The 13,822-nt window shown below is 36.3% G+C and overlaps 1 protein-coding gene across 1 annotated transcript in view; it reads left to right on the plus strand.

Moving 5' to 3' along the window:
- The window catches only part of AQR (aquarius intron-binding spliceosomal factor), a 58,253-nt gene that overhangs the window by 40,546 nt on the left and 3,885 nt on the right, over positions 1–13,822 (plus strand). Inside the window, 8 exon segments of the mRNA XM_010072642.1 lie at positions 1,659–1,796; positions 2,618–2,689; positions 5,949–6,136; positions 7,821–7,992; positions 10,605–10,775; positions 11,520–11,605; positions 12,408–12,582; positions 13,708–13,821. Of these exon segments, the coding sequence (XP_010070944.1) occupies positions 1,659–1,796; positions 2,618–2,689; positions 5,949–6,136; positions 7,821–7,992; positions 10,605–10,775; positions 11,520–11,605; positions 12,408–12,582; positions 13,708–13,821 (1,116 nt within the window).

Genomic DNA, 13,822 nt, shown 5'->3' on the forward strand with positions numbered 1-13,822 from the left:
GGCAGCTTGATTAGCTTGTGAGGCATTCAGGTGAGAATTTCCACCTTTTGAGTAATATGGACATGTGTATTGGGTTTGCATGGCAAGGTTTTGGTAGCAGCAAGGTTCTAGGGGTGGCTTCTGTGGGAAGCTGCTGGAAGCTTCCCCTATGAGAAAGCCAATGCCAGCCAGATCCAAGATGGACCCAGTGCAGGCCAAGGCTGAGCCCATCAGTAACAGTGGTAGCGCCTCTGGGATAACATTTAAGAAGGAGGGAGAAAAACTGTGCAACAACCTGCAGACAGAATGAGGAGTGAGAATATGAGAGAGAAACAACTCTGCAGATGCCAAGGTCAGTGCAGAAGGAGTGGAGGAGGTGTTCCAGGCACCGGAGCAGAGATTCCCCTGCAGCCCCTGGTGCAGACCATGGTGAGGCAGCTGTGCCCCTGCAGCCATGGAGGGTAATGGAGGAGCAGAGATACACCTGCAGCCTGGGGAGGGACCCCACACTGGAGCAGGGGGATGCCTGAAGGAGGCTGTGACCCCGTGGGAAGCCCATGGCTGGTGCAGTCTGTGCCTGAGGGACTGCACCCTGGGGAAGGGACCCACACTGGAGCAGTTAGTGAAGAACTTAAGTGTGTGGGAAGGACTCACGTTGGAGAAGTTCATGGAGAACTGTCTCCCATGGGAGGGACCCCAAACTGGAACAGGAGAAGAGTGTGAGGAGTCCTTCCCCTGAGGAAGAAGGAGTGGCAGAGATGACCTGACCACAACCCCTATTCCCCATCCCCCTGTGCCACTTGGGGAGAGGAGGTAGAGAAAATTGGGAGTAAATTTGAGCCCAGGAAGAAGGGAGGGGTTGGGGGGGAAGGTGTTTTTAAGATCTGGGTTTATTTCTCATTATCCTACTCTGATTGATAATGAATTAAACTAATTTCCCCAAGTCAAGTCTGTTTTGCCTATGACAATAATTGGTGAGTCATCTCTCCCTGTCCTTATCTTGACCCATGAGCTTTTCATTACATTTTCTCTCCCCTGTCCAGCTGAGGGACAAGGGTCTAATCTGTTTTATTTAAGTTTTAGGAAGCAGCCATTCTGTGTGTTCCATTTTCACTGATTAGGTTACGAGGTTTGATGCACCTGTCACTGCTCCTCTGATTCTCATGGGGTCTTTGTATTTACAGTGAATTGCCTTTAATCAGATAACCTAAAAGTAACTTAGATTGTCTTCTGTTTTTCCCAGAATTGCTTGAGAGGCTTTTAGAAGTTAGGATAAAGGTGATCTGTGTATCATTTGGTCACATTAACTATGTTGGTCTTTTTAATACTGAATTTGATGTGAAGATATGATGCAGTAAAGTAGGAAAGAAGAATATATAGTAAACCAAAATTTTAGGGGATTCTGAAAGGGTTCCTCAGAATTGATTGAATAATTGTCTGCAAATTTATATATGCACACAGGTTGCAGAATTCTTTGATGTGTTTTTTTAAATATATATTTTTTTTAATACTGTTTCCAGGTTTAGCATAAAAAAGTTATTCAGATGGGATTGTTAACAATAGATACCTTCATCTTGCCTGATTATATTAAGAAGGGGACCAGACAGTTTGAGTGAACACATTCTTTAAGCAATAATTTTTTGTATTATACTTTCAAGATTTTCTTTTCTCCTTTGTAGGAATTTAGAGCATTTGAACTTCTTCGCAGTGGCCTGGATAGATCCAAATACCTGTTGGTGAAAGAAGCAAAAATCATTGCCATGACTTGTACTCATGCTGCTCTGAAACGACATGACCTGGTTGAATTAGGTTTCAAAGTAATGATTATACTAGTGTTACTACACTAATTGTTTTTTGGGTTTATTTCCCCCACCCCCGCCTTGTATAAACTTTATCTGTCCTAAATCTAGGCAACTAGATTATTTTGAGTTTTTAGCAGTATGTTTCAATTTCTGCTTTTACTGAAGAAAAATTTGACTTCTGTAGGTAAGAGATTAGATCACTTTTAAGTTGTTGTGTGTACAGAACTGCTTAATAGTGCATGTGTATTTAAGAAGAAATTAGTTTAGCCATATTAGATGATGAATTGCAGTGACTGAGTAGTAAAGGCAGAATTGGGAAAAAAAGCCATGGCCTTTATAACTTTATTTTCCTAAAAAGATTAACAATTTGAGGAGAAAGAACTATGATGCAATGCAGTTTTCACTTTGCAGTGTTAAGCCCGCCACCTGTAATTCTTTCAGTATTACTTTTCTCCTATAATGCACTGTATGGAATCATGAAAGTGCTCCTTTTCTGCTTCAGTGCAAAGATACCAAATTAGTTTGCTCCACTGCAGAAAGGTTTTCTCTTGCAGATGGATTATGGCATATGGGAAGCACGTCATGTAGTTCGGTCATGGATTCCTTCTAGATATAAGCCCTGATTGGTATGGATAGATCTGCCATTGATGTAGCAGGATTTCACCCTCTGACAGTGCTTTTCAGTAATGCTCATATTTTGCCTATAAGGTAAAATCCTGCTGTAGCTGTCCCACCCATGAAAAACCAAGTGAATAATTGATGCTTGCTTTTTGTAGTCTGAATACCAGCATTAATTCGTATTACTTGATTGATGGACATCTCTTTTTCTTTCTCAGTATGACAACATCTTAATGGAAGAGTCTGCTCAGATTCTGGAGATAGAAACCTTTATACCTCTCCTGTTGCAGGTTAGACCTGAATTATAAAACACATTACAAAAAATGATAAATGAAAGTCTGTGTTCTTTAACAATATAGAATATTAAAAGAAAAATATCTTGTGCAGAAAGTAACCTGGAACTGGTATTTGCCATTTCACTGGACAGTAAGAACTTTCACATTGTTCTACATCAGTTGTTTATCCTTGTTTTTTAATATTATGGAGTAAGCTAATAGGTTCTAAATATCTTGCTTTTTTTGATTAAATAGTAGCATGAGCAGGTTTTCCTTTTTAAAGTAAAAAGGTGAAGATATTTATGTAAACTAGGTCCTGGCTTTGTTACTTTTATTCTTTCTTATTTAGTAGTGATTATTGCTAATTTTAAACATAGTTTAAATTATTACTTCTTATTAAATAACAGTGCTGTTTACCAAGAAGGTAAGGCTTACATAATCGATCTGTGTCATCAGGTCTGCTTGTGGTGTTTGGTCAGTTTCAGTCAAGATTAACAGGGATAGAGATACCAAGCACCTACAACTTTCAGGAAGACTGGAGCCAAGTAGAAAGGAGACCTTCTAACATGTTAAAACTTCACGGAGAGAAACGAAATGGTTACTGGTTCTACTTGTACATTTGCCCAATAGTTATGTACCTTTTATCTATCTAATTGGTGAATGTTTAGCCTGGAATCAACTGCAGCTTGTACTGTGTTTGGCAAACCAACAATTGGTAGATAAAGGAATGCAGATGTGATACAGTTGAATGGTCCTTGGAGCTGGCAAGATACTGCTAATGCAGGGCAGGAGAGAATGAAACTGAAGCTAATGTGGCACAGGGGATATTTGTAGCACAGTCTTTAGGAAGCCAGGTAGCAATAGCTCTGTAGCATAAGGGATTGCTGTAATCAAGGGTCAACACTGCTTTAAAGTTGAGTATCTTTTCCTAAAAACGTTTACTCTGATCATTCTAAACTCAACACGTTCACTCAGACTTTAAATTTTTTGTGGCTCCAGTGAAGATTATCTGTGGTTGCTTTTAGCAACCTGAGCTTGAGAAGCATCACTTTCCTTTCTTAAGAACTGGAGGATTTCATAAGTAAGCAAAGTGTGCTTCTTGAACATCTCTGGCTTTGTTATCTCTGTAACCTCAGATTATCATGAGATAAAATTTCACCTCTGGAAGTGAAGTATGGGCTCCCTCAGGAACTCTCTGCAAACTCTAGCTGCAGATCAGAAGCTGACACGTGGAAAGTCAGTAAAAGATAGTCTGTACTGTTGATTTGATTCTTACTCTAGTGGCTTTCTGAAAAATACAGACTCTGCATTTGCTCATACTTAAATTAGGTTTCCTTTCAGAATTTTTGCCTGGAGCAGATATTTTCATTGTAAAGCAGTAATTTTAAATCTTCTAGAAAACCACATCCAAGCTTTTGGATTTTCATTCTAAAAGAAAATCAATCACATTTGAAAAATGTGTGATAGAAACTCCGTGAAATATTTAATATATTTGTAATTGCAGCTCATAATTTTTCACTTTGCTCTTGGATGGAGATGGAGAGTAGAATATAATTGCAGGAATGTAACTCAGTATGGGCCTACTGCACAAAAGAATATGCAGGTCCAAGTTAACCATGTTGCCGTTAAAGCCCAGGTCCTGTTCTTAGTTGCTGTTTAACTCTAGGTTTTTAAGTTTTAGGGATATTAATGTAGTTCTTTAACACATTGAGAAGGTGTTAAAGACTGCTGAGTTTAGATAATTCGGACCCCATAGGTAACTAATTCATGCTCTAAACCCCAAATACTGCATGAACTCTGAACAGGAACACGTATTTCTCCATCTTGTTTGGAGTGTTTGGAGAGCAAGCCTTGGGCAAGGCTTCTCATAAATCATAACACAACATTATGCAGTGCTGTGTAAGGAATAAATCCTGCATGGCTTTTACCATGGTTTTCACTGATTATGAAATTATTATATTTGGTGAAATAAGCATCTTACAGTGTTTTTCAGTATATTCTGGGGGGTATTCCATGACCTTATTTACAAGAGCCATCCAAATAGTCCTTGAAAATTGAGGGTTTGTTTTAACAAAACCTAAAGCACTAGGCTTACAGAGTAGTAGTGCTTGATTCCTTGCACTTGCAGTTCAGAGCAAGAAATTTTTTAAAACAGAGCTCTTAAGAGAGCTCTTTGAGATTGAAATTGCTGATAAGAGCAGAAAGTTTGTGTAGAATGTTTGGTCTTGTCCAAAGCAGTAACCTTTTGGGAGGGGGAAAAAACAAAGAAATATTTTTCCATGCCATTGAAAATAATTTCCATCCTCTTACTTTCTTACTAAGGCATCTTCAAGCTTGATGAGCTGGACAGTCCAGAGTTCAGTTTTCCTTCCTTGCTCTCTGATCAGTGAGGGCTTCAGAGCTTTTCAACTTCAAGTGGCAAGAGAACCAACTTTAGGCTCTTTCTTCAATAGTGCTCCTATGGGGAAAGGGAGATATCACAGGAGTGTGTAAGAAATGAGGGTCTGAATTGTAAAACTGGCAGGTGGAAATCTTCAGGATTCTAATTTCTGGGTAGAGTTGCCCACAATCTGTTCCTTTTTTGTCCCTATGTTACAGTGTTCTTTCATAAGCTCTGTAAGTGTGTAACATAGGTACACAAAGAATGATGAGGAAGTGGAAAGAGATACACCAAACATACTGAAGAGCATTTGGTCCAAGAGCCAGGGTGAGGATTAATTAGAGGCACATCCTGGTCATGGAAGAGGCCATGTGGGAATTCCAGAGGTAAACAGGTGAAGCACATGAACTACAGAGACACTTGAAAGGCAGGTACAGTTTGTGCCTCAGGCATGTGAGCACTAAAACTGTTTCAGATGCTTCAGGAATTTCATATTCTCAGAATCCAAAAAAATAAAGTTTAAAGGACTGTTCTAGGGTAAAACTACTGTAACTTCTGTAATTGTGGTTCTTCCTTTTGTCCTTTGATACTATATTACTTTTAGCCTTTAAAACAATGTAACATTTAACCTGATGTTTGTCTACTGATTATAATAGATAAACTTACCTGTTGCTTTATGAGAAACAAGACTGTTTAAAATACTACTTCCTTTTTCTGCTAGTAGATTGGAAAGAAGCTAATAGTCTTTAAAATTACTGCAGTTTAGTGTAGTTTAAGAACAAATGTTGAAATTTAGGGCTTAGACTAAGACAGCCACTTTGACTATTAATATGTTGTAATTGAGTGCCTCAATTATATTGTAATAGTTGTAATTGTGTAATTGTTTAATTCTAGAACCCCCAGGATGGATTCAGTCGTTTGAAGCGCTGGATTATGATTGGTGACCATCATCAGTTGCCACCAGTCATTAAGAACATGGCTTTTCAAAAATACTCCAACATGGAGCAGTCTCTTTTTACACGATTTGTTCGTATTGGAGTGCCAACTGTTGACTTGGATGCACAAGGAAGAGCAAGAGCAAGGTGAGAGAGAGAAAATGGCATGTCTGGCTTGTAAGAAAATACCGGGTTAAAAATTGGAAAAGTGCACATATAATTTTGGAATTTTTTATTATTAATATTATTAGGACAGGAGTTTGCAAAACCATAATTTAGTTGGTTTGTTCCATTTGTTTCAGCTTAGAGTAGGAAGGCAGATTTTACTGCTGAAATGCAATGAGATCAATCAGATTTACTTTTTTTTAATATAGTAGTACTCTGCTATTGTATGAGTACTTTAATGAAAATGATATTTAAAGGAATTTTAGTGGGCTTAAGTGGTTTGTTGGGTTGGTTTTCTACAGCTGGGACTTTTTGCAGAAGCTTCCTCTTTTAAACTTATATATTTAATATATTCTAGGCTACATAAAGATTTGATTTATTTAACTTTGAATATATATTTCCCTTAAAGTCTGCAAAAGGGTGCTTTTCTTGGAGTATTTCAGCAGAGCTTCTGCTTTGATTGGAGACAACCTGGTTGTTCACACAAGAGCATAAAGCCTTTTTTTTTATATTAAAAGAGATACTGTGTATCTGTAGTAAGATAATTTCTCTTTTTTATTCATTTATTTGTCATTTCACTGTGGTAATTTAGGTGTCAGATTTATGTATTGTGTAAAGTACATATTTGTGGTGTCATATTAAGAAGGAAAAAAAAGAAGAGAAAACTACTCCATAGAAAATCTTGCTACTGTAAGTTTAGTTTTAAATCCTTTTTTTTTTTAGGCATAAAATGGAATGAACAATATGAAGGTGAACTTCATTTTTTTAATGTATGAAAATTAAATGTTGAGGGTAGTAGAATATTATTTTCTAGTCATATGAACAACAGTTCAGTGTGATTTTAAAAATGCAAATGATATCTGAGTATGATGATAAATTAAGTTTATTTTGCCATCAACTTTTTTGCAACATCTCAGCAAATTTCTTAGAGATAAGAGAGTAGAAGAATTACTTCTCTTTGCAAGCAGTTTCTTGATCAAGGATTTCTTCCATACCTTCCTACAGTTTGTCTTTTCTGATCATAGGTAGCTTCCCCACGAACTGTCTGCTACTTTATCTGGTCTGGATGTTGTTGTGCATTTCTGAATTAGACATTTTGGTTATATTCTTGTCCCTATAAATACCAGAGATGATTCAGAATTGGTAGATTTTGGTTGCTTCCCTTCACGTCTCATGTTAATACATAAAATACGAAAACAAAGTTATTTTTGCAGTAATAAGCTTTACAAAGGATAGTACAGAAAATCCTTTCTCCTTTACTCTTTCCTTTTTGTAAGGAAGCATTAATAATCCTTAAGTTCTGTTACCCATGAAAATGTCTATGAGATTTCTTTGCAAAAATTATACCCTTCAGTGTAAAGCTGTTCAAGTGGAACAGGTTTAAGGCTGCACGTGCTGCACTGAGCTTTCTACAAATAAGTGAAATATGACGTTTTCTGTGAGAGAACCAAACAGAATCAAAACTTAAAAAATAATTTTGCTGGATAGTGTGTACTAGTATGTTAATCTTCGAACAGACTATCCAGCAAAATTTTTTTTTTTGTTAAAAACTTACAGAAGTTTCAGAAATCCTGAAAGTGAGGGGTTGTGTGCATCCGAGTATGTTCAATGAGTTCAGGAAACTGCTTTAACTGTTTGGGGTTTCTCTCTGTGTGTTTTTGAACAGTTTATGTAACCTCTACAACTGGCGTTACAAGAATCTGGGTAACCTGCCTCACGTGCAGCTTCTGCCAGAGTTCAGAACGGCCAATGCTGGGTTTTTATATGACTTCCAGCTTATAAACGTAGAAGACTTCAATGGTGTGGGAGAGTCTGAACCCAATCCTTATTTCTATCAGGTAAGAGAAATATTACATGTATACTTTATTTAATCTGGATATGGCTTATTAAATTTGCAATGAAGGCAGACTATCAAAATACAGTAAACTGATGTTTAATTAATGTTCTTAGGTAACTGAGTCATGCCTATGCGTGATTTTTTTTTCTCCTGTTAATGAGTTTTGAATGTTGAAAATGATAACTTATGTTGTGCTTTTTGCTCAAAGTGAATGACTTCGCTTAGTATCTGTGTTTTCTCAGTGTTATGGGAGTGCTGAGATTTGGTGTATGATTCATTATGAAACATTGTTTTGGCCTATGGCAAATTTAAGTCCATTTTAATTCAGCTGTAGTGTCATGATAGTGAAATAAACAGTAGCATTTCCCATGTACATGAAGGATCAAAGTTTACTCTGTTGCACATATTTGAATTTGAAGAGTCACTGTATTGATTTGATCTGCATGTAATAATGCTAAAAAGCCCATTCATAAAAGAATGAAACAGTGTTGCAAGAAATATATGTAAGAGGCAGAGGGACATTGAGACTGAATTGCCAAAAAAACCTTACTCTTGGAATTTCTCAACTAAATTTTCAAATTAAGCCACCAACCACAGCCTCCATCTGTTTCTCTTAAATACTGCAAAACCTTTTACACTTGTAATGAGATGCCTGTATTTTCAGTACTCTTATTTTTCTTGTTTTAAAAACAGCGATGAAACAAACTGGTTCCTAAATCAGCAGTTGAGGTTTCAGAGAAGTTAGAAGCTGTAGCTGTGTGCAAGTTCATGAGTTTAATTCAAACATGGAGTTAACACCTTATATTTTGCTTGATATTATGGAAAGCAAACAATATACTTTATAATATTCATGGTCATGTTTTCCCTGTGAAGATCATGGAGAGTTATGTTAATCTATTTTTTTGAAAGGTATGAAAGACATTAATATGTTTTGCTTGGGTTCCTCTCACTTTTTTTTTTTAGTACATGCTAGTGTGCTATTAGTGAAGAAGGCAATGGTGAGTCATAATCCACTTTATCTCACTTATAGATTGAGGACAGAGTCGTTTGGAGGGGAGAGTTTCTTTTGATTTTGGTTTTTTAATCTGTAACGCTGTAATGTATAAGTAGTTAAAAGTCCTGTGGAACAGGAACAGCTGAAATTAGTGCCTTAAAAATGGGATTCTGATAATTGAGAATCTGAGCACTGCTTTAGGCCACTGGGCCAAAGAAGACTGAGAGCACTCACACAAGGACACAGAACACTATTATCATTACAACTGTTCTTTCATGAGCAAACTTCTAATACTTCCTACAGGTTTTTTTTTTTTCATGATCTTGAGGATTGAGAGATATTAGCAGAGTATGTTGGTAGCACTGCGTGTTTTTTGGTGAGATAATGGATTGCCACCGTTTCTCTTTGTGAATTTAGGCATTTCTTTCCATACTTAAAGCAGATTAAAATTTGTAGAATACCTTCACACCCACAGGTGCTTGATATGCCTGGCAGCTGCATTTTCCAAGTAATGCAGAGCCCACTTAATAAGAAAAAACGAATGAGGCTGGTATGTCCAGCCTAGTCAAACATGCACCAAGTGGGGATTAGATTCCTAGTATAAATAAAGCAGGAGTAAGTGTCAGCAACTGAGAACAAGTTTTTAACCTGAAAGGTAACTTGTTGACAGAAAATGGATTTAAACAGAGTATGAATAACTTCGGTGTAGAAATAGGACAAACCTTCCTGTAGCTAGAAGAGTGATGCTTTGGGACAGACATTATTTATAAGTAATGGCACAGAAAAAAAGTTAGGAAATACAGTAGTTATGGCTTGCAGTAGAAATAACGATTTGATAATCCAGACGTCTGTCTCCTAATTTACAGCTGAAAGGGGTTTAGTTATTCTAGTTTAACTAATTCTTAATTTCAGCTTGCTGGAGAGTGAGTCATGGCAACTTTTTTGCCTGGTTATTTAGAACCATGTTATACTGGCACTAAGTGTTTTTTAAACCCATATATTTAAATACAGGTATCTGTAGATTATCATCCTCTAATATTTTTTAACAAATAATAATCCCACAATTTTACATAACAAGTGGGTTTTTGGCATGTGACCTTTAAGAAGGAGAAAATGAAATATTGTATTGATCGGGTTCTGTAATAATACAGTTAAGGTGGCAGTTCCTTTGGGCAGAGAGCTATAAGCATGTAAAGTGCATTCAGGTACAAATGTGTAAATATTTAATAGTCCAGAAATATCGTTTAAATGTTTTAACATTTAATTATTATTATATTTAAGGACTATTAATTATTTAGAATTTAATCTTTCTGAAATAAAACTGGTAGCTTCTGAGTAAATATTGGAAAGTGTCAATCAATGACTGACAATAATATTGATTTTGATATTTTCAGCAGTTCTCTGAGAAGGAATCAGAATTATGTCATTAAACCTACTTGTGGTTCTTTTATTCTTTCAAAATGGCTTTTATTGAGTGAGCAAGGAAATATAAAATCTAGAGACATTTCTCTTAGATATATGATAATGTCACAGGTGTTATTCTTTCCAGCCTTACAAGTTGAGTAACCCCTTTTTATTAATTTTTTTCTTTTCTTTTTCTCTTCTCTTTTAAACTTAAGAATCTTGGTGAAGCGGAGTATGTTGTAGCACTCTTCATGTATATGTGCCTGCTTGGTTATCCTGCAGACAAGATAAGTATCCTGACAACATACAATGGACAAAAACACCTGATCCGTGATGTCATTAATCAGCGGTGTGGAAATAATCCACTGATTGGACGGCCAAACAAGGTGACTTTGACAATATATCAGTCATTGGAGTGGCTCTGGTTGGTTTGTTTTTAAATTGTCATATTTTAGAACAGACTAATTTAATAGATTCACAGCTTTCTGCGCAAGTATTCCCTGGTTAACTACACATTTATTAACCTACGTGCTATGGAATTTCATAGAGTAGTGCCCTTGTTTCTGCCTGTTTGTAATTTGACGTATGAACAAAGTGAGGTCGGTGAAATTGGAAAGGCTACAGACTACATGGGACAGAATAACTCTTTTCTTTGTCATTTATTTTGTCCTTAAAAAAAAAAGCCAAACCCTAAACCCCACACTTTTAGGAAGATGCACCCAGAGTGGAAATGATTTAATAAAAAATATGGTGATGAATCTGATGAAAGAAATAAAAACTATAGTTATAAAAATGTGGTGCTAATTCTGCAGGTTAAAACTCTGGATTTTTAAACTGATGGCTTTCCATAATCTTTGTTAATAGTACCCCACTGTTAGCTGTCTGAATTGAATAAAAATGTAAAAGAAACAGTATACAGTCAGACAAAAGCTCCTCACAGCATCTCCCAGAAAGAACAGGCTGATGATTTTTAGTTAGAAGCCAACTAAAACACAGTTAAAATATTTTCTTTTCTCTTTCCATTTACTGCAATCTCACTCTGAAGTTGATGTTAAAATTTTGGTGTCATGTTTTAATTGAAATAGAAAATATTAACCTATGGAGTTTTTTCTTGTTTTTTGATTCTCCAGGTAACAACTGTGGACAGATTTCAAGGTCAACAAAATGATTATATTCTCCTTTCACTAGTGCGTACCAAAGCTGTAGGCCACCTTAGGTATGTAAGAAGAGACTCTTGTAGGGCCTTTAAACTGTATGTTTTCAGTATTTGAAAGATGTTTATAATAAATTATACAGAAGTGTTCGGTGATTTGAGTATGTAGTAGAAATGAAGTTTAATGCTATGTATTGAATAAAGTTCAGACATACTTCCTTTTATAACTGTCTGGTACCCTCTTCACAACCACTTTATCCTTTAGTAATGGCTCTTATACTATAGTTTATATTACTGCAGATAGGCCGAACTTTGTTTCACCCTAGTAGAACAATAGGAATATAATGCTTGTTGAACAAATGCAGGTTTAAATTTTCTCACAGATTCTTTCCTGTAAGTAGTATTTTATTTGTTTTCTATCAGAAGTGTTTCATCACTGCAGAAGTTGCCTTATGATGTGTAGTTTAAAATGTTTGCACTTCAGTTTTGAGGTGGGATAGAGGAAGACTTGTCTAATCAGCAGTAGCTAGATGAGTTATCAAACTCATGTTTACTCATTCAGGGATACAGAAATACTATTATGATGTTCTCAAACTGAGTCTTTACCTGTGAAGTCTAGAAAAACAGTAAAGGGTGATTTTTTTTCATGTCATTATTGGTACAGTGAACCCTCTTTTATATAATGGTTCTAGGATTTGTTAGTTATTGAAACAGTATGTAGTGAAAAAAACTAAAGACAAAATAGTATTTTAGCAGATGATTTTATATTTCCTTTAATTAAAACTTCTATATACTTCTAGTTATTTTTATTGCAACTGTGTCATTGGTTAAAAAGAATGTGATTGATTTTGTTTGTTTTCTGAAGGGATGTTCGACGATTAGTTGTTGCCATGTCAAGAGCCAGGCTGGGGCTTTATATCTTTGCAAGGGTGTCGCTGTTTCAGAACTGTTTTGAGCTAACTCCAGCTTTCAGCCAACTCACAGCTCGACCACTTCACCTCCATATCGTTCCCACAGAATGTTTTCCAACAACAAGACAGGTAGGAATAGCTGCTCTGAATTTTGCTATCTGTGACGTGTATGTGTGTTTGCCCACTTTTTTTGAGCGGACTATAAGAGGTGGGACTGTCTTTTCTGCTAAAGCAGTGCCTCTTGGACAGTTGTGTCCCTAAAGTTAACTTTTATCGTGATACACACTAGCAGTTTTTAATTGATTTTTCCAGAAAACTTAGTTATCAGTATAACTCTGTGCCTGCCTTTCCCGAAGTTCTGACTGTATGATTCAATATATTTCTTTTGTGATAAATAGGTAAGTGTTTAGTGTGTTATATATTTTTGTTCTTGTTATGAAATAAAATAATGGTATTTCTTAAAAAAAACCCCAATGTCACACAAAGCTAATCATTCTCATTAAAAGAGGTAAAATCACACTTAACTGAGTAATTCAGGATAACCAATTAACTTTTTTTTTTTTTGATTGGGTCCAAAATCACAAAAAAAATTGTTGTTGAGCTGATTCATAGGTACGAAAACATAATTAGTAATAGAGCACTAGATCTCTAGGGAAGCGTTTGTATTAAGCATCTAAGCACAGGACATAGAGTAGGATGCTAAATTAAGAAATGGAGGAGCATATCTGCTTTTCTTCCTGAAGCTTTGGGAAGGGGTGCCTGCATGAACCCAAGATTCAGTTACAGGGATTTCCCTGGTTGTAAGTGCTGTTGACAGGTCTGGGGAGAGCCCCTTCTGTTGAAACTTTCCGGTCCATTGTGCAACAAAGAATGGAGTGTGCGTGATTGACGAGTGTGAGCGAGAAAGAGTTGGGCTGTGGTGGACAAGTAGGCTACGTCCTAATCTGATCGTAAAGTATTTGTGTCTTTAATATGTTAAATGACTCAAGTCCAAAATGTACTTTGTGGAGTAAGCATCAGAACCCAGTCTTTCCTTTTGAAGCTTCTTTGTTGGGCTGCAGTATGATGATTAAGCCAGTTTCACAATGTTTAAGACCTACACTTCTTATCTTTCCAAGTAATTAAACTATTTTTCCTTTAAAAAGCATTATTTAGTTTCTTGGGGTGTATGTTTTCTAGTATGGTTAAATAACCTTTAAATAATGATTGTTTTGCTTTGCTTGATGAATGTCTACTTTTTTCACCCTTCCTTAGAATGGAGAAAGACCATCTCACCAAATACATGTTATTAAGAACATGCCTCAAATGGCTAACTTCGTGTACAATATGTATATGCACATGATACAGAGTACACGCCACTATCAACAGG

This window comes from Pterocles gutturalis, unplaced genomic scaffold (assembly GCF_000699245.1).
Source record: "Pterocles gutturalis isolate BGI_N339 unplaced genomic scaffold, ASM69924v1 scaffold21707, whole genome shotgun sequence".
In the NCBI taxonomy this organism is placed as follows: Eukaryota; Metazoa; Chordata; class Aves; order Pterocliformes; family Pteroclidae; genus Pterocles; species Pterocles gutturalis.